This window comes from Varroa jacobsoni, unplaced genomic scaffold (assembly GCF_002532875.2).
Source record: "Varroa jacobsoni isolate VJ856 unplaced genomic scaffold, vjacob_1.0 scaffold_797, whole genome shotgun sequence".
Lineage (NCBI taxonomy): Eukaryota > Metazoa > Arthropoda > Arachnida > Mesostigmata > Varroidae > Varroa > Varroa jacobsoni.
The window spans coordinates 61478-87490 of NW_019213699.1; the positions used below are offsets into that span (position 1 = coordinate 61478).

At 42.1% G+C, this 26013-nt stretch overlaps 1 protein-coding gene and 2 long non-coding RNA genes across 7 annotated transcripts in view; 1 reads left to right on the plus strand and 2 right to left on the minus strand.

Annotated features, from left to right (window-relative positions):
* The window catches only part of LOC147753022 (frequenin-1-like), a 132250-nt gene that overhangs the window by 39749 nt on the left and 66488 nt on the right, over positions 1 to 26013 (minus strand). For 4 of the 5 annotated variants that reach the window (XM_086969851.1, XM_086969854.1, XM_086969853.1 and 1 more), the window contains one exon: positions 5344 to 5368. In XM_086969851.1, the coding sequence (XP_086825977.1) occupies positions 5344 to 5368 (25 nt within the window). Of the gene's footprint in view, positions 1 to 5343; positions 5369 to 5790; positions 6760 to 26013 lie in introns of those variants that run through there. The other variant, XM_086969855.1, reaches the window with a different exon arrangement.
* LOC147753023 (uncharacterized) lies at positions 806 to 2453 on the minus strand. The gene is made up of 2 exons (XR_015312480.1): positions 1558 to 2453; positions 806 to 1345 (listed from the first exon to the last, which is right to left on the minus strand). It is a non-coding gene; the product is annotated as an uncharacterized LOC147753023 (long non-coding RNA).
* Positions 16444 to 18926, plus strand: LOC147753024 (uncharacterized). The gene is made up of 3 exons (XR_015312479.1): positions 16444 to 16934; positions 17426 to 17708; positions 18220 to 18926. It is a non-coding gene; the product is annotated as an uncharacterized LOC147753024 (long non-coding RNA).

Genomic DNA, 26013 nt, shown 5'->3' on the forward strand with positions numbered 1-26013 from the left:
ATGCCTACAACGGTATATAAAGAAGGGAATATAATACAAAAATATTATAAGGTTAAATTTTCTTGCTGCAAAGCGGAACACTAGAGCGACACGAGTATTTCGTTTGTTTACTCTTTGATCGCAATATGATGTGCAGCGTACAGCCTTTTTTTCTTTCTATTACGCCCATTTCTACGTTAAAGGCCCAAATTTTGATATTTGGTGGCTATATACTCTACATTGAAATACATTTATTGTGCATTAAGCTGCGCTTAGTATATGGGGAATTCTTAGTCAAGTCTTTGTTTCTGGTACAGGCCTGGTATAGTATCACGGAAGTGACATTTGTATAACCTATTGAGCTTGGGGACTATGGGTACCGTACGTAAGCGCTCAGAACTATATAGGACCGAACGCGAACGCTCGGCTAACATATGACCTATTGTTCATTGGTTTTCGTTTCCCGTTTTTATGAGAATTAGGCGCAGGTTTTTACCGTGCGCGTTGTTTCTTATGCCATAATTGGTTCTTCCATATAGCGCATCCCTAAACAAAAGGACACGCTATTCATAAACTTTAATACACGGGCAGAAAACACATGTAGTCTTTCGATAGGGATATTTTTATCGAGTCGACTCTTTATTGTCGCCCACTACATGACATTGCCGTTACGATAGATTTTTATCTTTTTAAAATTATAGCTGCCTATGATTTAAAAACACTCAGAAAAACTCTTGGCCCTTTGTGCGTGGAGACATCAGCTTCCGGACGCAGGCATTTGCTCTTGGAAAATCCATCCAAAGAGGAGGGAAAAGATCTTGCTGCATTTGGTCAATTTTTTATTGCCATATCAATAGCTGCCATGGTAACAATGTTTAAACCCACAGTGAATCACTGCTGCTATAGCAGCTCCGTTGAGGCATGTGTCTACATCAGTGTTCTACGACGTTGCGAAGACACGGTTTGAAGAAATTCGCCGTAACAGCGTCTTATTGTTAACGGTGGTTCTATAGTCACATGCTAGTCGCCGTTGTAAATCGTAAGTGAAACAAATAATACGTACGGATTGAGGGTAAGTTCCAAAACGGCTCGAGGAAATGAAACTTGCGGGAACCAAGTTAGCATTATTAAAAGAAGGCACATAGCTGAATAGGCTAGACTAACTTGATTTTCTCTCATTTTCCCTACGCTCGTAATAATTGTAACGTTGTGTGGACGCTGAAAATTGTCTCGTATATTGCGGACCGTACGGACGAATGATGATGATGGTTCTGAAACAGGTATTTGATAAGATCCTGCAGTTATAGCAGGATGACAGAGTTATAACAGTCACGAATGCGGGTCCGTCGGCTGGAGGGATTTGTATCTGCACGACCGGTAAAGATGCATAATTAAAATATGAAATAACATCGTATGTTAAGCCTGATCGTAGTATTTTCCAAAGTTATGTCCTGGAATAATAGCGAATGTGACCATCACTATATTAGGCGATCCGATAAAACTACTGCAGACTTATTTACGGCTATTCCACTGAAAGGCGAGTGATATGACATTCTCAAAATTCGAGCGATCTTTTACCTTGGATCGGCCGAAGATCTCACAAATCACCTCATGTCGATGAATGTTTGTTTAATGTGTTAATTTTATCTGTACGTCTCTTTAATATGATGCACCCAAATTAGCTTAAATTCAGGGTCATGCAATTGGTCTCACGCTGTTGAGGTATTGTAGCCAGAGAGCTTCACTTCAGACAGAACACTACGGTGAGGCTATAGCCGAGCATTGTAAACGTTTGGCAATAGCGCACTAAAAACGGCGTTTCCGGAACCAAGAATCGGGTTTCTTTTTTTTGACCCAGTGATTCTGCGAAGAACGGCGACTCTACTGTGGCATTAGGCGCCAAATGACATTATGTATCACTCTGCCGGCCCTCGTACCTAGCGTACTACCTATAATACTAACAGAGACGAAAACGTTTCTACATATTAAGTGGTTAACAATAGATGTTTGGCAAGTGATCTAACATCAACGATATTGTATGGTTTCTACCCAGAAGTCGATATATGTACTCGTTGACTAAGCTGCTATACACAGCTAACCGAAGGCGCTTTTGTGTCTTTAAATTTTGTACCTGGAACTAGGTTATACTATGCCACTCAGGAAAGGAGACGATAAAGCAACTCCTGCTCTAACAAATGCCAGATAGACGTCCGTTCGTGCTAATAAAAATAGGACCGCTTCAGCCACACGTATTAGAGTCATTTCCTTTGAAAAAATCTGGTAGTTTGCGTGGAATCTCATTTTCAGGTCCACATTGACCTTCAACTAGAATAATGCTCGTGTATAAGTTTAGATCGCCCCTCTGTGGCCCTGAAAAGCACGAGCACGTGGTGACATAAAAGATACCCATGGTCTTATTGGATCGAAACAATAGATAACCATCTCGACAAATCTGGCTCTATACATTATCAGTATCCTTTCACTGCTAGCAGGACGAAAAGTTCTGCCCAAGCGAAAACGCTGAAGAAGATTTATTCAACTGAATAAGTTAACTGTATAAAGCTACGTAAAAGTACGAAACTAAGACAACTGAATATGCTAAAGGATAAATCAGGATTTTCCAATGAACAGGCTTTTCATACTCACTCGCTGCCGTATATGAACTTTTTTCACGACCTATCACAATATATTGTAACTGTAGTCACTGTGCAAAGAATAGGCTAAATGTGTAGCTCTATATAGCATACAGTACCTTCTTTTCTGTAATTACTAATGTGTTCATGCCCAGATGCCCATTTTGTATAGCCCTGTATTATTTACATATTTCTTCTTGTCTACTGATTCAGACTCACCGCGTGCAGTGGTATTGTGACACGGGGCGGCTGACGTAAGTTCTAATGATTTGTTTTTTTTTTTTTTTTGATTAACTGAAGAATAAACTACCGCCACCTTTACGAACGTGTCACAGCCGAAGGCGGACGCAACCGCAGCCGTGGTCGTCAGCGAGGCTATTCTTAACAAAAAGACGAGAATGAGCTTTAGACTATGAGTAGCCGTAAAGGAAAGATGAGTTCGTATTAGAGGGTCGAAGCGCCAAGCACGAACTACCGGAGAATGTCCAAGGTAGGAAACTAGGGACGGGTGGTTAGCAGTCAGGGAAGAACAGACATCTAACTGGCAATTTTCTCTATGCGCCGGTCTTGTCGTTAGGTCGGCCGATCGCTGGGTCAGGGACAATTACCATTAACTTGCCGTTTCGTTATCACGCTGAAACGAGTTGCTTGTTCTTCAAAGGCGAACTAGGTCGGCCAGCCAAGCGGATCGAGCCGCACCTTTACTCTGAACGAAAGGTGCGGTAGTGGCGACAGAGGAGCCAGCAGTCGTTCCTTAACTCTTTCGGATAACGCAGTCGGCCTGATGCCCGGAGGCCCAGCCAACGAACCAAGAGGCAGACGCCGGATGCAGAGCTGAAAATATGTCGGAAGGGAGGTAAGGGTGCGCGTGTAAAAAAGTAACTTCTTCTTTGACAATCGCGACAGTGAGTACAGCTTCGTAGGTTGCAGTAAACGGATATTTTCCATTGTTCCCCAGAGAAGTAGGTAAAGGGGAAACAGCAATAGCGGGGCAAGAGAACCTGGAACTCCACAATCGCTAGACCGAAAACAGCCAGGGCTATTCTAGTGGGAATTCCCATCCCCTAACCACATACTATGCACGTAAGTCGAGGAGAGCAAAGTAGAGAACCTGAGCTGGCTGTTGGAGACGAGCGGAGACAGCGAGGAAAAGGAGACGAAATGATTCTTGTCTGTAAAATGCAGCAAGAATGGAGTGATGAATGTCGCGACGGCATGGACGGGGAGAAACTGTGATGTGGGATTGTTGTTGGCTTTTACCGCCGTATGAATTCGCTACGTATCTAGGTAAGGCCGAGGCAGAAGTGGAGTGGCCCAAATCCCTAAACTTTATCTTCCCTCTTCCAGAAGGAAGAAAAAGGATGAATAGGAACTCTGCGGCTGATTTAAGCAAGAAGCTAGAATTTGGCTAACCCTGTTGCTGTCAGATGGGGTCGGATGAAGCGACTGCTGCTGTGCTGGTCTCCTTCCGAGCAAAGGAACTCATTTTCAGTGCGGCTTAAATCACCTACAGTTCAAAAGCAGATGGCGGCGTCCAAACCAGTCAAATCAGAGAAAGTGTATACATTCAACTATAAAAATATACAGAGACACACATAGAGATACCTCTAAACGTTGGCTTTTAAAACTAGCGGAAATCATTTGTCTTGGGATGATGCCAGGCACTTTTCGTGTTTGACACGTATATACAGCGTGTTTTTCGTCGTGAGGACTCAGCTCAAGTAAATATATCCCTATTTGACTACTAGCTTCAGTGATCGCATCTATTACTAAGTTTGCGTCAAATATGGCATTGGCTTACTTCATTAGTTGTTAGGCCTTCCCATCGCTTACACCGTTCAGAGTTTTCATAAAGCTTATTTTAATCGGCTTAAGCATTTTTAGGATGCTATCCGCTTATATAGATAGGCCATCTTCACAGATTACTACTACATTTCATTTTCAAACAAACTGGTTCATTCATATCACAATGGCGAACGGCAGCCTCTCCAGCTCATGATCTCGAAAAGTTCTGCGTTGCTTGGATAAATGCAAAACACATTGGAAATTTTGGCTACGATACGAGGACCCGTATCGTGCTGACGAATTTGTCCTTAAAAACTGAGAATAACACTTGCTATAATGAAGTTCTACAGTCGCTCTGTTTACTAAGAGATAACTATTGTATGTAGATTTTGTCTTTTAGGATTATTTTTCTCAGTTACCTTTGCCTGTATGTGCTATTAAACTAATGCGTGTTTATGCAATCGTTCACAAAATATCTCGAGTGTGATGATCGTACTGCAGCCACTGAAGACCAATCGTTCGGAGAAAAACCATGCCAACGACAAAAAAAAATCGTTCGTTGTACATAACCTCAGAGCTTGACATAATCTGAATATTCGAAAGCCATTAGGCCGAAAGAATTACTGCTTATGTTTTTCTTTAACGAATTATTGATACACACTCGTAATTCTATTCAAACGTTTATACCGAAACGATATATAGGCGCAAAATATAAAACGATAATATCAACCTTTTAAAGCTAAACTGATGTAATAAAGGCGCTGCTATTTTTATGACTATTAAATCTTTCCAAATTACAGTGACATTTGCCGCACCTATGAATATTTACATATAAGTCAAATGCAGTATGTAGCGCTTTCAATCATAACATAAAGAAGCATCGTCTTAAGAGCAGATTCTTACAAGTTCGATCATCCGGCTTCCGTCTCCGACGTGAGTCACTTACCATTGTCTAACTTCTTTCTCGGTGACTGCAACGAGACAAAAGAAAAAGTTAAAATACCGTTAGCGAGAGGTTCAGCTTTTTAAATCTCGAGATAAGTGTTTAGCCAGGCTTAAGAAGCTCTCTACTTAATGTTAGCACTTGTAATACTCTGTCGTGACGTAAGTTAATTTTGCAGGACGTAATTTTCTTTCTAGCATACACCGCGACTTTTGTTTTCTCCGGTAGTACCTCGGGCAGTTTCAATATTTGTTGCTGAGCACAACAAGGACTCAATAAAGACAAATTATTCTTTCGATTCAGTTAGGGTTCCAAGATTAGATTAGACAAAAACACTACATTAGTAGAAATTTTCGATCGAGACGAGGAACTCAGTGGGAAATAATCTTTTCTGATAGTACACCTGTCGACTTTGCTGATCCTATAGGATGTACGAAAGTCCACACCTACTTAATAATTGACGTAAACAATGCATGATGTTGAGAACGACAAGAGTATGTTGTTGACGAGATGAAGATTCCACGGGGCAAAGGTCACATTTGATAGGTTGCGGTTGGATGTCGCAACACGTGACCTCGTCACATGTCACACTTATTCCTTGATTAGTTTGTCTGTCGCTTCGCAGTATCAGAGCTGGTGAAACATCGAAGCTGTGTCTCGTATCATCGCTAGCATAGCAAAGCAATCGGACGAAGGGAGTACGCGCTCCGTCGTGGCGTGACTGTCTCGTGACGGGGGAGATACTTGCTAATATTGCTCGATGGTTGAAATAACCATGTGGATCGATTTTTTTTTTACATTTCACTTATACGTTCGGGCCAGTCAGTCAATAGCAGCGTTGTCCGTCCGGAAGTTTCCCAATTGAGAAATCATTATGTTTGCCGAGCTCACACTTAATGAAAAACAAACTGTCCTATTTAATTGAATCGATAGCATAAAGAAAAAGCGAACAGAGTAGAAAACGATGGGGAAATAATAATGTGACAGGATGTGAGAGAATCAACAGGGGTGGCATAGATACTACATGTTGCCTGTCGTAGTTGACTAATAATTGCTCATTGAGTCAGTCATTCATTTTAGCGCACTTCGACAAATGTGACATACGCAGAGATAGATTGCGTGTGTCGAAGGCTGAAAGAGGAGTGCAGCATATGACAAGCAAACGAGCAGACGCTCAGACTGGGGTCGGCAACAACTCTGGCAAAATTGACATTGTCAAGACAACAGATAGATGCTGGATACATTTCGTAACGTCAGCGCTGAATATGCAGTACGCGACGTTACGTACGTAGTTCTTTGGCGTACATCCCGACTGTGACGTATGGCCTACAGTCTGTGAATTCGTTTCAATTGTAGTATGCGAAGGCTCAAGTATATATATATATATACGCATGTTGGATAAAAAAGACACGACCTTTTCCATTCAACACATACAACAAACAACCTCCTGAGCTTTTGGGATTCGCTTGATAAACGCTAAGATCTTTGTTTCTGCCTGTTCTCCGGGATCTCCATTGAAAGATTCCATGTCACCTGTCACATTGAGCCCATCGCTAATGTCCAACGAGAAAGATAAAAGAAAAAATATGATCTATTCATTGTTTCTGCAAGCCGGCTTGCAAAGACAATATTTATTGCCTTTAAACATGGCTTGCAAAACGTGAGCTGTATAGTTTAATGACAGTTACCGTTTCATTTTCCATAACATGAGTTTATTTAGCACGGCCTTGTTCCCAGCTGTGGTCCTACCCCGTAGGCAGGACGGCAGCGATCACAAATAGTATGTTCGAAGACGGAAGCAAGTCAAGAACTACAGATTCAATGGCGAACTCCGTTTTATTCATTTTCAAAGTCGTGTTATACCGATCGTAATGAAACTCAGTCAATACGAGTAAACGTTTGAGCCCGAACGTGACAACTCCATATTAGTTTTTGATAGCAAAAACCCCTTGCAAGAAACTGAGATATAGCTGGGCACATAGAAAAGGTCCTCCTTCACATTCTACAATAACGGTATGTTGGGTACGTTTCTTGTTGGTAAGTTTTGAGTAATTTCATATTTAATCCAACCAAACACATAAAGCGCCTTTGTTTCGACCGAAGTGTGTGTAAACGTGACGCGTCATGAAGAATAGACTGTATCATCTTGGAAGTTGTCGAAAACCTTCTTAACTAAGTAAGGTCATATCTGTTATGTTCGCCTGTGGCAAACCATATCATTCATACCCATAATTATTGTCCAATGAAATGGATCTGGTGTAGAATCTGACCGGGAAGCCTTGAATTTGCTCTGCTGCTTTATTTTCACGCAAATTCTCTCCATTAAAGCAATGATAATTACTCCCCACGTTCGCATCATCTAGCTCTGTTTTCCTTCAGTGAAGTTTCTGTTCACTTTTCTGGCACTTGCGGCCTTAAATTAAAGCGGGCTCGTCCTGTTGCAAGGAGGCCTGACTAGCTCACTTAGCGAAATTCAGGCTTTCCACTTAAAAGACAAAAATCAATACGCAGCTATGCCCTATACAAGAACCGTAGATTCATGTCTTACTTATATCATATATTTTTTTAACAGTCCAATTCAGATAAGATGAAATAGGTTCTCAACCTGTTAGACCAAATTATGAAGCGGCGTATTTAATCACTTTCACAAAGCCGAACACTAGGAAAATGATAGGCGTGCTGCTGCTGCTGGAAAGACAGTTAGCTTCTTTGTATGTTAAGATACACCAAAACCAATAGAAAGTAAAGTGGAGATTCTAATAATTGAAAAGTATCTAAAGTTCTATCGATTGGTGTTGTCATTGCGAGAGAGACTGAAATCAGCTAGGAAAACCTATTACATTTACGTTGTTTGACTTAAATACACAATGTTCCTGCAAATAAGTCCGGTGTTTGTGTTCCCTGCAATATGATGCGGGTCAAACAAAATCATCAATACAACTGTACGGGTGATGGGGTGCCCTTTCGACGGTCTACGGGGTCTACAAGTTTTTTTCGCAAGACGAACAACCATCGTAGCAACGCGCGGGGCTTCCGAGGATATACAGTAAAATTTACAGATCGGGCATTCAAAGAAAGCAGAATTATTGCAAATGAGAAAGAGTTTTACGTTTATGGTATCTGAAGACTTAGCTATCCAGGAATATGAACAAATTTTTAACAGTTTATCTATTCATGATTATGCTGTACAAGTTCGATTATTGTAACCGTAAGTGAGTTGACTCGTGAGGGAACTTCCAGCAGCGACTACAAGCGGAAATCTAAATCAGGTTCAAGTCAAGCCTCATACGTAATTCATGAAGCCTCTATAATGTTTGTCGCGATTTATGAAACCTAGACTAACTCCGTGAAGCCTTGACATATTACAGAGCGCTTTAAAAACTTATCCACTGAGTGAACGAATGAACTCGTCGAGGTGAACATCAGGGGGCCTTAAAAAGTCTAATCCCTCTTGTATTGTTTTTTTTTTTTTTTCTAGGTTGTTTTGTACTTAAGCAGTTTTTGGCAGAATTTTGTAGAGAAACTGAGGTCGGTTCTCTTGGCCCAGGCGGATGGAATAGAAAATAGCAGAACTCCATCGACGTTCCGTACGATAGCGGCTACAGTCGTGGAACTGCGGCACACGTAGTCTTTCACGCAGCTGAGAGAAACCTAGTATAAATTCATCATCTAACCATTCACAGTAATACGCTGTATTGATCCAGTTACCGTTAATGGCACCAATTAACTTTTTATTCATGAACGGTTAGCGTTGCAAAGCTGGTCGTTTTCGTCTTTCAAAATAATCGTTCGATGACTAATCGAGTTCGCTTCGGTGGGGCAATTCTCCATGGACGATGACTATCGATAGTGAATTGAAGATAACATTTCGCGTCAATAAGAGGGACGTTTTTGTTTTTTTTTTTTTTATTTTTTTTTCGAATATGAAATAAGTTTTACAACAATATCAAGATACTGCTAAGTGTTTCGAGTGTACCTCCGACACGATGTTGGGCACCTCTTCAGAGGCCTGATCTGCAATACGAAACGAAATATGTCTGCCCTCGGTTTCGAACCCCATTTGTCTTAGTGATCCACTGACATGTATTAACTCGTTTGAATTTTTTTTGCAAGTTTATTCTGTGCAACAGTGACATTTTTTACTGAGCTTTACCAAGGCGTGTCCAATGCTAGTGACACCTCGTTTGACGGCTATAACTAGCATTTGGTGTGACAGGGATATACGATGATTAGTCACCAGATTTCCTCTTAGAAAAAATAATTTCGACCGCTGAATCGGGTGTACATTATTGCCCTATTATATGTCGATAAAAAAAAATAGAAAACGAAAAAGCTTCCAAGTTTTGCTCATTTCAATTACGCAAAACGCAAAAAACGCTTTCTTTGGCAGCACAAAATGATCAAAACATTTCGTGCTGCCTTTTGTCTATAGCAAGCTAGAGACAGTAGACTTCCATTAAACCATTAACCAACCGTCCTGAGTTTTGATGGAAATATCATTTGATGACCAATGAACATTGTCTGTGTATAATGATTCTGTTTAACATAAAATAAATTAATAACTTAAATATTCATGAACTAACAGTTGACAGGGCTAGCTCCATTCAGCTTAGCTATTTGAGCTGGTTTGCTAATTATTCAAGATGTCCGTCAATGTTGTTCGTTTCATTTATAGCGATAGACTGCTATTGGACGATAATAATAGTTGAGAGAACGGGAGAAACCTTTACCCTCTTTTACCTTATATCGTGTCTTGTTGAAGCACGCGCGGCCTGAAACGCACTCCACTTAGCAAACCATTGCCGGTACCTAATACCTGTTTGAGCTGCCAGACTTCACGTCATTATGGAAGCAAGACAACTCCTTAGGAAAGAGAAATATGTATACACTTAATTAGAAACAGTCGTAGAGGAAAGCTCTAGTCGAGTGTCTCGTCATAACGTAATAGAAAAAGAAGTATGACCTCCTGTACGTATATATATATATAGTAAGCCCTTTGCGTACCCTAATATGCACAGTTTAGGCAGTTTAGGACTTTTCTTCAACAGATGGAGCGTTCTAGGTCACCCGGTGCGCGTTAAGCGAAAGACCAGCTTTTTTGTACCATGATGCCGGTCCAAGGCGTTGTCGGACGTGTTAGATAACAACTGTCCCGGTTTTGAAATAGTTTCAACTTGTTCCAACTTTCCTCTACACTCATCGCTACTTGGAGCTGCTAGACGATAGTAAGCGAGCGGCTCGTTTATGACGCCTCCGCGGTTGTCCATGAGCAATACACAGTTCTGTTGGAGCCGCCATCTCTACGGCTTCAGCGTGCGACATTTTTTTGCTGTGTTTGGGACCAGTCATAACGCGCCCCCGCTTTTAGGGCCTTACCTCCTTTCATTCGTAGATGATCTGTTCGCAGCGTCTTATTTCCACTTCTAAGAAAACAAGCTCTTTTCTTTGTTGCTTTGTTCTTTAGCCCTTACGGCCCTACTGCCTTTATCACGTTGACACGCTTTAAGGGCGGGAAAGCGCATCCACGTAGTATGGTATGTTATCCGTCATTTCTCACCAGTGTTACTATACCATGTTTTTTTTCTTGCCGTGATAATGCTTTCGACGTAAAAATATTCTTCCCTACAAGTTAAACTTCTCGTCTAACAACGCCGTTGTAATGTCGCCACCTATTTGGCGGTATTTGATATTTAGCAAGTTGTCACCGCAATGCTTATTCTAGACAGACAGTGGACATCTATAGTGCTGTGCTGAGTTGCTCGATTTTTTTCATCGCTAATCCATACAACGCACGGATGTGTTGGCCTGCTTTGCCTATTTGCATTTTCTGGGATTCGGTCTATTTTTTTTTCCTATATTCCAGGCGAAAGGAGTAGCTGTGGCCACTGTCCCTGCCGATAACGTTTTTCTACTGTGGCAAAAGTAATGGCAAGGGCAGTAAAAATGAGTGGATATCGCTTTTTATCAGTCTTTCTCCGTTTCACTTTCTTAATAAAACTTCTATATATGTGGACACAGCTCTATAACCCGTACTTCGTTGCCAAGAACCCGCAGCCGTACATTTTGATCAAAGCCTACTTGCACTCATTGATTTGTCAGTCACCTGTCTTAGCATTGTAGCTAGCTGGGTGTTTGTGCTTAACATAAGGCTAGCTAAAGAGCTGGTTCTCCTTCTCTAGTCCAGGTGCACAAGACCGCTACGATAGCATGATCGCGAACGGACTATACGGAATAGCTGCGCTGCGAATGGGAAAAAGTCGGTCTGAGGATGGTTGGAACGAAAACTTCTGCAGGCGATCAGTGGCCACAGTGGCGGTGGCGAGCGAAGGATATTGAACGTGTCGTGTTTTTACATCGTAAAGGACGGCCCGACGCAGCCGACCCTTTGTATAGCTACCGTTGTAATTTGTTTCAAAGTTTTGTGCCAGTTTGTTGTGGGCTGCTGTTGCAATTACGTAGTGGCTCAAGGGATGGTAACTCGCAACATCGACTGGACTATCGGTTCATCGCGCCGTGGGTCCACGAGCTTTTTCCCCCTAAGCTTGGACTTTCCAGCTTTGCTCTTACCATTCGCGCGTGCGGCTTTTCCGTTTCTCTTCTCTATAACACAAGACCTTATTGGATCTACCCCTTTCGTTGCACCGTAGCTTGCAAACCTTTTTTTCGAACCGTTCCCAATCTGAAGGCACTTTTTTCCTTGCTTATCGAGCGCAAACAAGCCGCTGATAGCTGCGCCGTTTGCTTCCAGATCGAGCGACGGATAGTCGCTGGCAACTGCAACGGTTGCTGCTGCCGCTACTGTTGCTGCAAAAGGGCTGCCGGCGGAGCAAATGCTCTTGGCTACCATTAGGGCAAAAGCCGTGCTGCTGGCGTCGTCCACAAGCGGCTATTTGGCAGTTTACACGACGCGCGAGCCGTGAGTCGTCGCCTGCCTAACTCTTTGTCTATTTCGTGTGCACTACAAGGAGATAACGGCAGCGACCATCCGTCGATGGATGGGTCGCTGTGATACAGCGTCCGATTTAGTTAGCAACCGGGTGCATGTACATACACGAGCACATTTTATTTGCATAAATTTGACTTACTCAAGCAATTAGCTGACATTTATATGATACCAGTCGTTGATCTGTCGTAATAAAAGGGAGCATTTTCCTCCACTCTGGGAATAGCTATATCCCCATACATGGTGGATAGTGTTGAAGTACTACGTAGGTTCGTGTAACGATAGTATTTCGTTCGGGCACTAAGTACAATACTCTTTTCTAGTAGCAAGATGATCGTCTGCTGATATGATTTCTTACTACATTTGACCCATTGCCATTACCCCTGCTTGCATCAACTAGCAGCCTATTTGTATAGGACTGGTGAAGGAAGATTTAAAAATTTCTTTGACAGGCACAATTAATAGTATCGTTATTGATGTGCTTGCTCAAGTCCTTTCAGAAGGAAAAATGTTAACGAAATGCAAAAAAGTTGCACCATGCCGGGTGCAATAGAGGGAATTAGGACCATATCATCTGTTTATTAACTACATTATTACAATCCGTTGTAGGCAGCCCCATCTAGTCGCGTTATTTGCGTGTGACGCCACGAGCATAACAAGCATTTGCTGATCTGTTCGTGTCAACAGCGATAGTAGCACTGGTGTCTCCGAGTCATACAGCTTGAGTGCGGCTTAACCTGCGGTGCCTCAATGGAAGCACGAACAACAACAAAAACTTTGACTTCCCGCCGGCCATAGCCGAGAAACAGATCTCAAACCAAAGCAATGCAACCACTTATCGTGCGCCACCCTAACGTCATCGCGCCGTTGCATCTTGGCCGTGCAACCCCCAGTAAAACAGCAAGGGTAGCCACCCTTTACCTGTTTTGACGAAGCTTAGGCCTCTCCGCCTGCTTTGCCGTTGCCACCGCTGCTGCCGTGGCTAGTGTTGGTAATGAAATACACTTAATACAGTTACTTTCTGTTGATGCATGCCGCTTCCTTCCCTGAGGATGAGGGCGCAAGGTTCATTCTTTCCGAGACACCCGACCTCTCACTCCTGCTAGCTCTATAGTAGTATCCCAGTAGTACGTAGTTAGGTAAATCGCGTGAGTGCTCTGGCTAATTTTGCTAGCTGATGCTACTCGAGCATGGTCGGCGTTTGCGTTTCAGTATACGTCCTTCCTGTTGTACGGTGCTAAGGGAAGCTTTCCTGAACAACTAGCCTATGCTCTTCCCGCCTCACTCCGCACATTAACGGAAGCGAACGTTGCTAATAGAAGCAGCAAGGCCGCGATTCTCGTATCATAGATTACGTTTCGTGTGCATCTAGCCTAATTTTAGTGTAAAAAAAAACTATACAAACTACGGGATTATAGCATTTGACAGCAGTGTTGCCTGCTGTTATAGAAACAGTCTTAAATTAATGCCTCGAACAAAGGATAAGTACATTTTAATAACCAAATATAAGTATCTGTAAATATATTGGTCAAGATGAGCACAGCCTTTCAATGCAACGTATGGCCGCGATGATCGAGGTGAACACTCATTATTACGTACGTAAGTATATAAGTTGTACGTGCGACCGATGGGATTAGACAAAGGAACTGCACATCGAGTGATTCAGCTTAGAGCGTGTTTCGTGCTCTTGCAAGCTCGGCTCGCTCAGCCATTGTACTGATTGCTCTGATATTTTACTTCTGCCAGGTGCTTATATGCATGTTTTGCATTATCTCGATCACGTAGGGCTTCTGGCTCTACAAGGAATGTCTCTGATTGCACCAACCTTGCTGTTGACTCTTTTACGCAGCTAAGCTAAAACTTCGAACGAAAGAAATCTAAGAGAAGCGACAACGACGAGAAGGTTACGTATTTAGCGAGTATAGTACTTGCCATTAGAGCACAAACCTTACAGAACCCCTTTGAGGTGCGGAACCACGAGGCTTATTTGGGCTTTTCATTAGCGTCTTCATCTTTCGAATGTCCTGCTGGTAGTCAGCGTACTACGCGTCGCAGCAAAAGACGACGGTTGGAAAAGCGATAGAAACTATGCATCTCATAAGGGTGCAGCTGGCCCTTAGAAAAGTTCATAGATTCGACAAAAACGGAAAGCCCGCGTAAAAAAGAGTTTATACATGTTTTCACGAGGTCGACAGCTACGATGCCCAGTCATGCTCAATTGAAGTTTAAATTATTTGGCAACTGGAAACTTGTAACTATCGCCGCGCCACCGGAAAGGATCACAAGTGCTGAGGCGTCCTTAGGAACTTCCAGGAAGGTGGAGAGCTTTTGCTCAATGAAGCACCGACGTAAATAGGCTTTTGTATACAAGAGATCGGGTTCGACTTTCGATTCGATATAGACCGCAATATATGCAGTAGACCTGCGTCCTATGGATAGTCCTGCGAAATACCCTTCCAACGAATTGTTTCATCATTCTTATCATTTTTATTTGGACTACTGAGCTGGTGAATTATATACAGTCGGTGCTGACATTGGATTGAGGTAGCCGAATTTCACTTTGTACTCTTTAGCGACGGCTAAATTTGACGACGATGATGTTACGAACCATACAATAAGTGTACTTTGATACTGGTGTTATCTCATGACCTGGTATCATTATTGTTATATGCAGTTGCTACTCGGTCTAGCAAGCCATTTTGGCTGATAATTTAGTCCGCTGACTGATAACATCAACGCAACTCCTTGATCAGAAACACAGGCAAAGCGGGTAGTTTACAAACAATTCTATATAATGATATGCATCTTTCCAATGGAAATTGTATGTAAATACATATCCTTAAAATGTAAAACGTAAAAACATGTCGTTATAAAATTACCAGTATAACATGCGGAATAAAGCTCCAGTTTCACAAACAAAGAAAAACTCCATTGTACGTAATTGTCTTTATACTAATTAGCATTATACCCAGAATTTGTGCACACCAGCTCGCTGTGTGGCCTGTTGATAGCCTAGGTGCTCGGTCTACTTAAAGAACACCATACGATCTCACACGTTCACACAGACAGATACGCTCAATAAATCAAAAACGGTCGGATCGATTGATAGAAACTTCTATACTTCATTCCCCCGCCAATTATGTCTCGCCATGGAAATAAGCTCTCGATGAAAACGTTTCGTCTTGCAAATGGGGTAATAAAAGCCGTGAAGATGATGAAGTGTTCATTTGGGCCAATCCTCGCTCACGATAAAATCGAAGGGCCACTATAGGCCCCTCTGAAGAAAAGAGAGCGGCGCCTTTTTTTGTTTTATCTGTTAGTCGTTGCCCCTAGTGACGATTCACGTTAGCGGCCTTCTGGCATTGTAAACAAGTAACGGGCATCTAAATTGACACCTGTTACTTTAATTACATTATGCCGCCTAATCTGTATATTTGTCTCGCAGAAATTTGCTATTCGATTACTATGGCTAGCACGTTTTCCGTAAAATGTCACCGTAAATTTCGAGCGGAAGCAAGTTACATTCAATACCTGCCCAAGCTAGTGCAATGATGATCCGAGCTAAACGGAGATTTAAGACAGAGCTATTGCTTCTTGTTTTGTTGGACCTAACGGGTTAAGTCCCAGATGCGATAGCATCGATGCTGCAAGGCTAAAAATGTTAATCTCAAAGTTTAGAGTTGTCATCATTTCCTTTCGTACCGCTTGTCGTTCGCCTGCATTCAGCAAACAATATAGGAAACACGGGAATCGTTCGCTTCTGCACCCAATTACTTACAGAAAGACCATTTGTAAATAAAACCTGTCCTTAATGAAGAAGTTTAATTCTTTCTTCAGTTACATTTTCTTTCCACACACCTGCACATACGTAAGCAAAAAATCTATTTTCATATTAGGCCTATTTTTATCTGCGTTTCCGTCTTATTCGCGTATGACCAATCAGACGGTCGCAATTACAATGAACTAGCTAGTTATCCTGCTAGCATTTAGTTTCTCGTAGGCAGCCTGTTGTTAGGAACATTCTGTTTCCGGCTAGTGTATAGCCACACGTAGTTTGTGTATCTTTCTGACCATCTAATGTTAATTTTATCCGTTGTCTAGACATTCGACCGTTTAGCAGTCTGCGCCTAATGTTCCGATTCAGAGAACTGGGTAGAAACTATCTGGCATAGATGATAAGAAAACGAAGTGAGGCATCATTTTAAGCGCAATTAATAGCACGACACAACGAACTACCTCGCTATGGTTTGTCTTAAAATTAAGTTGAATGATATCCGGTCACTATGACTCAACAATATGTACAACGTTTTTGTTTGCTGTTCACTAAATCCCTAGAAAAGAGTCAGCTACGTTTGCTCTGTAGCGTTGGTAAAACGAAATGTGGGGCCTGGGAGCCTATGTCTGCGACAAGGATGCTTTAGCCACCGTAATCAGGCTCAATAACCGAACTTGTTCGTCATCTTCCTTCAGTTTTAGGCCCGCGTGAAGCGCTCTTGTGGAACTGCACACTTACAGATATCCCTGTGTAATCTATGCTTGTATGTAAGAGCGGATATCCAACTGACGTTGCCCGACTTGATCATTTAGTGTGGTTTTAAAGTACTGATTCCAAAGGCTCTAAATTACTAATGATCGGCCTGAACGGGAAAAGGTAGGTCTGTGTACTGCAACCAACACTATTACGAAAATCTACCGAATGCAGGAACATATTGGCCGATAGCTATTCGCGGCGTCAAACTCGAGGCGTGTTTGGGTTTAGCTAATATTCTGTTAAAAGCACGTATAATTCTCAACCGGCAAATATATAGTGAAAAAATTATTTAATTTTTTTTATTATTTAATTAAATAAATGCTAACATTAGCTTTAGCGACTCGAGACGTTCGACTCCATTGGAGAATGACTGATGTTCTTTCTAGCACGTGTGTCGATGCTAAGTTGCCATTAAAAAATATGCTTACACAACGTAAGTTATAAAATATATATTGTGGCCTTTTAAGGATGTAGTTTCTTACTTCGATGGTAAAAATTGACAGTAGTAAGGTTTTGAGCCTCATGCTAACTGTAATATGGAGTCATCGAGAAGAAGACGAAATGGTAATAGCGGGGCAACTAAGAAATGCGTGAATCGGCTTTATTTACAGCAAGCCCCGCATCTTTCTTTCCAAAGAGACAATAATAACCTACTGGCCGACGTAATACTTCGAGGGCAATTGTGGTTCCATATGAGTCGCGTAGGTGAGCTTGTAGACCGACACTACTTTGCTATGCTGATGCACGCAATGAAATAAACAAAATAATGAATTCCATAAAAACACAGACGGAAATGAAAAAGCTGTGTGTTGCAAGAGTTAACGCTGGTGCCAGCTCGGAAAGGTTAAACCATTCGATGGCAGTGCATACAACGTTTGCAGAAACAATCCACAGGTAAATTTCTTCATTTTTTCTATAGATCAAACAAACAACAGCAGAAATAAGTAGGCATATTTGTATGTATACCAAATGCCACGCAGATCCAGTCTGTTAACTGGATCGTTGAAAAAAATGGTTTCCGCGCAAATAGAGGACTTAAGTTTCATTTTAGGAAAAAAAAATTGGTTGGGCGGAGGTGTTTTCTTCTAGTTTCTCTAATCAAGTCTTTCCCTTTGCTTTGAAATAGATATTCTTTTAGTAACATTGAGACGCCACGGTTGCAGCTCGTTTCTGCGGCCGTTACTGTCACCACATTCGAATTCAGTGTCTCGAAGCTTCCTCGACGGCTTTTTGCCCGATTTTGCGACGATGCACAGTATTACCAATTCTAGCAATAACAGCGGTGCCGCGGATGCTCGTCACAGATTACCATTATTATTTCCTGACATCATTGTCTATATCTACGTAGCTTTTTCTGTAACGTCCTGTTCTGTTCTGATGTCAATCATTGTTTCCCTTTTCTTAGGTTAGTATTTGCTCTCTTACCGTTCGTACGCTGCTGCTTCTGCTGCTGCTGCTGCTACCATGCCTTTATGATTATTTTCGACGTTTGCGTTTGACTTCCGTGTCTCTGTTGTGTACCACGTCGTCCCATCAGCGATGACGTTGCTGAAGCGAGGGCGAAACGAGTTATTTCGCAACGTGAAGACGCGGCTGGACGGTGAAAATACAATGCCTCAGGCTGACGACGAAGGTGTCTAGCCGTCTGGAGTGTGTGTATGTATGTGCGCGTATGTGATGAGTCTTATACTGTGTGAGGTAAGCGTTTGTGCAGAACGGCTCAGAGCTATGCGGAGACGCGTGGAGCCCCAGAGGGGCCCCACGTGGATTGGGATCAGATAATGGTCGCTTGGCGTAGAAAGAAAAGCGCGCAGTGTGAGCCAGGAAATTGCTGCTGGCCGATGTACAATGCCCTTGCCGTTCAACGTTCGTTCGGCATTCTTGGTCCTTTGAGGAATAATGTCACACTTCGTAGCTAGTGGTCCTAACCCAAACACTTGTAGCCGCACACTGAGGACAAGCAGCAGAGGATAATGCAATGAACATAAAATAGGTTTATGGCAAGAGAAGGTTTTATCAAGACTGAGAACAGAGAAGCGGCTATCTATGTGAAGAACATCCAATAAGAAATAGATATTTTTTTAATAATAGTAAACACTCTGGCTGTTGATGTTACCATAGTCTGCTATGTAGATAATTCTTGTCCAGTACGAGTTCTACCAAGAAAAGGACTTTTTTAATACTTTTTTGTTTTATGTATTATTCCAATGTCGCTTTGTCCATTGAACAGAAATTGAACATCCTTGCGTTCCTTATACTCAGATAACAGAAACGTTTTGGGCTGATACAAGAACGATTCTTCATTCATGTCACTCAAATTATGTTACATGTTATAAAACTCGTAATAACGAACAAACTTAATAGGATAGCGTTTTCATAAAAAATATTTGATAAAAATCTTCGTAGCTTCATTGCTGATGACGCCAATCGAGTCTGTGGTAATAGCTGGCACATATAAAGCGAACTAAACTTTTTTGTGGCAGAAGTTAGTAACTTTCAAGCAATCATGTCGCATTGTGTTTTACGTTATGCTGAAGATCTTATACTGACTGAATTACTGAACGTACTAAATTACATATAGCGTTTTATGTGACTGGTACGCGAATCTATAGTTCTAACATGATAAATTCCGTACGCAGTCGCATACCTAACTTTTGAAGGGAATCTTCCTAAGGAAAATGGTAACGATTCAACTAGCATCTTGGACTTGTTTATAACTCGATCTAGATAAGCTACCTGGATCTATTTCGTTGCAGTAGTTCAATAAGCAAGAATACCTGTACTGTAATAAGTCTTCAGACCGCCAAAGCTCTTCGCGGCTGATCAGTTACGAGAGCGCCGGTGGCGGGTCATCTTTCTGTTCGCATTAACTCTTAACTTTTCCATCCCTCTGACGCCCCTTTACGCCAAGCTTACGTAACCACCCGTTAGTTTGCTAGCAACTTGGGCTATAGCTTGCTTATCGGTAACATCCTCCATGAGACGAGACATTATCTACTGTAATCTAAAGCGAGCGAGAAAAAACCTGTAATAAATACAGGAGACCTTGTTGGCTGCACCCTGCTAACTAATCGCAAGCTCTGATTATCGTCTGTATGTTATTGAAACGAGTCAACACTTGTTTTGGTATTGAAAAAGAATTGGGAAAGCTCGCTGTTCATAGTATTACTTTAGGTCAATCGAGGTTGCACTTAAGGCTTTCACAAGGACATCATAGAGGAAAAGATCGAAATGGCAGTACGAATAAAATCGTATGATCGAAACAAGCTATAGTCACAGTGGAATTACACTGAATGACTGGCCATTCCTCATGCCTCAATGATTCAACGTAACACGCCCCATCTACCCAGAACGGGGTCCTTGAGCTGAAGTTGGTTGAAGAGAGAAACCCTCTCATGCAAAATCTAAATCCATGCAACAGTCACGTTACATTCGATGAAAATTGAGAGCTCAACAGTGCAGCCTAATAGCGATTTTTAAGTTGGGGATTCGGAGAACAATCCACAGACTCAATAAAATGGGACCAAGAGAAGCTTTTTTACTTGGTACTAAGCGTTTTGGAAATGGGCTTGTAAATAGATCAAACAAAGCTGGCTTATTCTATATACATATCTGCCATATTAACCAACATCTGTCAACGAAAACTGTTCTGTCTGAAAAAGTTGCGTCGCCATTTTTTTAGATAATACCTGCAGTTACCGAGGGAACTTTCAGTTACACCCCGTGAATGAAACATTGAGCGCATTTGTAATTTTTCAATGCTCGATACGGTAAATTTCATATTAGTGTATATAACCGAACTAGGTTGTGGACTCAATCAACCACAAAGCCTATTTTAGCAGTTTTAAAAGGTCCAAATAACGTAGGTAAAATGATTTACTAATCTCCGTGAGTAAGTCTTTGGATCGTATCTCTCTCTCTATATATATATATATATCCGCGTCGAAACCACAATCTTTCAAATACGGAGCGAATAGCTTTCACGAAAGTTTCAAGAGCTCATGCAAAGCTTGTCTGTAGCCCATCTGGCTACAGGTTACATTGACACTGCGGCCAACTTAATGTTTTTTTTGGTTGATAACACGTCTCTTGTTTGTAACGCAACTCAATGAAGATACGGTTGAGCAGAAGCAGAGCACAAAAAGATAACTGTCCCAAAAGGCTTTTGTAGAAAAAACACTATCTTAAAAGCCTATTCCCGTTTTTCGCAAGGAGCTCATCATGGGTGGTGAGTCATGTCATCACCTACCGCTAACATCCAGGTTATCTGAAATCGTCGCCTTCCAGCGCAATATAGTCCATGCTACCTTTCAACTGCCACTGAAAAACTTAACTTTAAAGTAAAATAGCTCGACACAAAAATAAACTGTAAAAATGCGCCGAGTACGATATATCTCTTATATAGATAGATATAGATAATTAGCCTCAGCGCTTGCAAGTCATTTCGACAAGATGGACTCTCCTCGTGTAGAGCGATTTCTCCCTTGAGTGTCGATTTTTTCATTATTTGTTTAATTATTATTTACTCGCTCAGCTTCCCGACGTTCAGCAGCCTGTTTGAGTGGCATAGCATATACTGATTTAGTTATCTATTTTTCTACATCGTATAAATATCCAACAGGAGTGTAGGTAGTGTTACATCGGTATCGACCGGCCTGTCAATAGCAATATCGTTCGACCGAAATAAAGGTCTTCCCTAAGCTAAGGTTCCTAAGCAACTTTTCCGTTCGGAAGTGAAGGCACCGCACAGTCCCAAGATTCAGGTTCGTCCTGAACCAACAGGCTTCACTAAGGTAGTTGTTAAACGAAACTGTCGTTTTAACGAACATCTTTTCCATTGATGTGATTTCGTGATACGTGATTCTTTTCTTTCATTTGCACCCGTGTCGCCTGGCACTATTTGTAAATTTTTCATTCTTAGGTTTCTCTGGGTAGGAAGATAATCGTTTCGAACTCTTCTACGAAACTAGTCGAGAAATTGTAGCGTGCAGGCATCTTACGAAACTGCTAATGCTGAAGGCTGATATGAACGCGAAGAGCTCTGTTGAGACTAGTAACACTCACGCATTGTAATATGCGCCTTGTATGTGGGCTCTGCTAAAAAAATTCGACTAAAGTCGGATCTTTACTCACATGAAGATAACAGGTCTGGATCGGAACGTGCCAATGAACGGCGTACTAACGTTACGCACGAATGGACGAGATCACACAGAAACTGATGATGCGTTGGCCATAACATTCAAACGATTAATTACAAGTTAATGGCCGAACCATAGGAGCTTCTGTTTGACGTTGTTGGACAACTATATGTGGCTGAACGAAACCAGAGACAAGATGTAAACCAAACTTTAGCAGGATATGGCTTACGGAAGAGATTTGCGAGACAGGATCAGCAAAGAGGAGTCGTGTTCGAAGCTATAGGCACATAGATGACAACCGGATATTTCCTTTGTAAAGTTTAGCGCTGATTCTCACTGATACGTCTCCGTGCTCATAATTGGCCATTAGACCGAAAAACCGCAAGAGCTGCTTATCGGACAGGGGAAACTAGCTTCGACTCGAGTCACGAGTCCAAACTTAGTTGAAGCTGCTTTAGGTTTCGCGAACCTCTAGGCCACAACAGGGCTGGACTGGTAGAGGACTCTGTTTCTGCTTCCGCGGCAGCTGGCCCATGACATCCGAGATCAACCGGTCAACCTAGTCAAGCTGGAGGGGATGGCATAAAAATTATTTGTCGAAGCAACAGTACAAGCCAGCGACAGACGGACAGCCTCGGCAGTGGCCATCACAGGAACTTCTGGAATTGCTGAATCGCCAAGCAACCCTTCAAAATACTGAAGATTGTAGACAACGCTTCCTGCATCCCATACAACGCAAAAAATATGAGGTGTTGGCGGGCCACAATAGGTCAACGCGACGTTACGCTTCGAAATATGCTTTATTGACCTCAGTGAAGAATGTAGTGTGAACTGTTGCTACTTCGATTACCAGCTCCGGATTCCTCTTGGGCGTTTCCAAGCAAATGAAAAAAAAAAAACAGGATTCACTTAAGCAGCGAACGGTGTGGTATGGCCCGCGACATGGTCCAACCGAACAGCGCTAGCGGCATCAGATCTGTATAAGAAGACCGTATATGTATAAGAAGACGAATTGTATACAGAGCCCCTATGACCATTTCTATCAGAGACCTCCATCATAGAATATGCGCATTTACAGAAATATAACTGCGACTTCGTCCGCACCAGCTATATAACCACCAGACTTCTGTTTTCCTATAAGATTGGTATCCAATTGTTTTGTAATAGGTTCGTTATGTCACCCGGCTATTGCAGAATAGATTCTATATTTAGCAATAACCGTCTTTTTTGACGAGTGACTATAAATACTAGAAGATACACTAGTATTTCACACACACACACACACACAGAAAGAAAGTCTATATTTCGAAGGTAAATAGAGCCAACAAAAGAAAAAGTATTACTGTTATTATTATTATTAAAATTTTATATTACTACTAATTTAAATCTGCATTTTGTTATATAGTATTTAATTATTTTCGAAAAAGCTGCATTGGAAATGTTTCAGAGTTATCGAGATGGTTGGCGCTAGACCCGTTTTTACCTAAAGTACACTGCATCGTAGACTTCTCTCTCTAATTTTTCCAACCAGATATTCGACCCGTCTTTTTCAGAAGTCGTAAAGCAATTAACTCTTCTGACTGACCCCAATTATCTCACCTACATAAAGCTATATATGGCAGTTTCTCCGAACGTTCTGATGGCCGACACGTACTCGAGCATGAAAATCAGGTCCACTACTTCGTTCGGTATGGCTACCTGTAGTTCTGTCCTTGGCCTTATATCGATTTTGAATCACTCGTTTATCACCTAGCACGCAATGCTGAGTGGCCATGACGGGTTGTTGTAAATCAGGCTAAGATCATATAAATATTGATCACCCTGGCGGGGTCCTTACCTAGCTGGTAGCTGAAGGCAGCCAGAAAATTAGTTCCACCACTAATTGTGAGGTGCATAAGCGGGAACTGACGCCAGCGTTATATATCCGAATAGCATATTTTTGGAGGACGCTTAAGTGCATTTGGCAGAGAGCGAACAAAATTGTCTTCGTCCTTCTGAGAGGATTATTACTTTTCTATCTTCCTGCTTCAATCAGGTGGAGAGTTTCGAGCTTCAATGAAGAGAATCGAGTTTCGGTGATACGTTAATCGTTTGCTATGACACAGTAGATTGTTATTCCACTCTGTACTATGTAAATTCTCTCATATAGAGTTGCGTTCCTTAGGCCAATTTCATCTACAGAGCACCAATAAGCTACTACTGTTAGTCATGCGCAATACGCACACACAGACCTCGAGTTCATTAAAAACAATGCAGTTCTACCGCACATTTAAAAAGAACAAAGCGGACAGTCTTTGTAGACGTTCTTTATTCCTATATTTCTCTTCCTCTATCACCCTTTTTTTGTCCACGCATAGGGCTCAATGTTTTCGGTCAGTCTACGTCACCTGCAATGGCAGCGGTTGCAAGGACAAGCTCTTCGCTGTTCGTACGCTTTTGCCCCGATCGTTGTTTCCGCGCTTTCCCCGAAAGTCAAACTCGTTCCCCGCGGGCGATGACAAGAGAAAGTGTGTAAATCTCCGAGAGGTACCTCTACAAGTGTTGCATTTGCCGCTGTCGATGTCGTGTTTGTCGTTGCTGCTTCTGCTGTCATTATTATTGCTTCGAGTAGTTCTTTTGCAGTTTTTCTTCTACAACTGTTACTTGTTTCTGCGGACAGGCATTTAGCGTATGACCCAGCAAGTGTCGTGGAACAAGAGACTTACTACTAACACTGGCGCTCGTGACCCACTTCTGTACTAGCCCATCTTGGCGGCCCCGACATTGGTGCCTGTTTTGGCAGTTAATCCTTTTCAGTGTTGTGTCACTTAGGGAGAAGTAATGTATTATACGATGCTGGCATTGTTGTTACTGTTGCGATCCCTTAGCGGAACATCCAAGCTCTTGGCTCCTCTATACAAAACAAGCACAAAAGAGCGGTAACGAACACGATTCGGGCTTTGCATGACCCCGATCTACATGCCAAGAGAAACAAACGAAGCTTATGAGCAAATATAATTCTAACAAATGTTTTGTTGGATGAATAGGTTACGAGGTATTAACACCATCGCAAGCCGGTGCGCTCCTACAGGATGATAACGAATGTGGACCTGAAATGAAGCCGTTCGTAATCAGACATAACGGAAAACAGCGGTTTTTTTCTTATCGGTAAATCCATTTGAGGAGAAGAGGCCAGGGAAGTATTTGCGCCTGCGGCGCCTTATACGATTTCGCTTGATTGGGTTGATTCATCTAGTAAAACAATGCGTTTAGGCAAGCGTAGAAAGAGTTCGGTCGCCATGGCTGACTTACAAAAGCATGTTTAAGCTTAGCAAACGAACAAAATCAAATACTGATACATAATATAATAGTATATTTATTGCAGGAACACTTGTACTTTTTCAGTTTAACATTAATTTAGCCGTTCAGACACTGTAGTTAGATAAACACGCCTGGCTTCCTTTGTAACATCTACGTATCTGCATACTCTAATTGTAAGTACTTAGTAGCATATCAAACGCTACCCTTTTTCACGACGCGACAACAAAATAGCCGACGAAAAACCAAACCAATGAGGAAAACGGTGCTCTGAACATTCTGAGCCGTTTGTTGCGTTCATATATCAGTGCCTTGCAGCTTCAATGTGGTCTACTTTGGCCTGACATTGTCTGGGCATTAATTTGTCTCTCTCCGCTCCAGGCCGGCATATGTGCATACTTAAAACGACGCCTGAAAGTACTCGCCCTACCCAAACACTTATGGTTGTTTCGGCAACCATATCGAATAAATAGCCTTAGAAGGATGGAATGCTTCGCAAATCAAATTATTTCTCGCTGGGACAACATGCACATGTGCCTTTGTCCTAAGCCTAGATGCATGCATCTGCCCGCATACCCTGGGACTGAAATCGCTTAACTACTAGTGCTAGCTTGCTCAACATAACGAAGGGGCAAAGCAATCGTATAAGCAAGCCTTCCGGTCAACGTCGCCAACACATACGCTATCGTTGAGCTACAGAATTACGCCCATTGGCGGACACTGCAGTACAGTCTGCGAGCGAGCTAACCAATCAATAACCATCG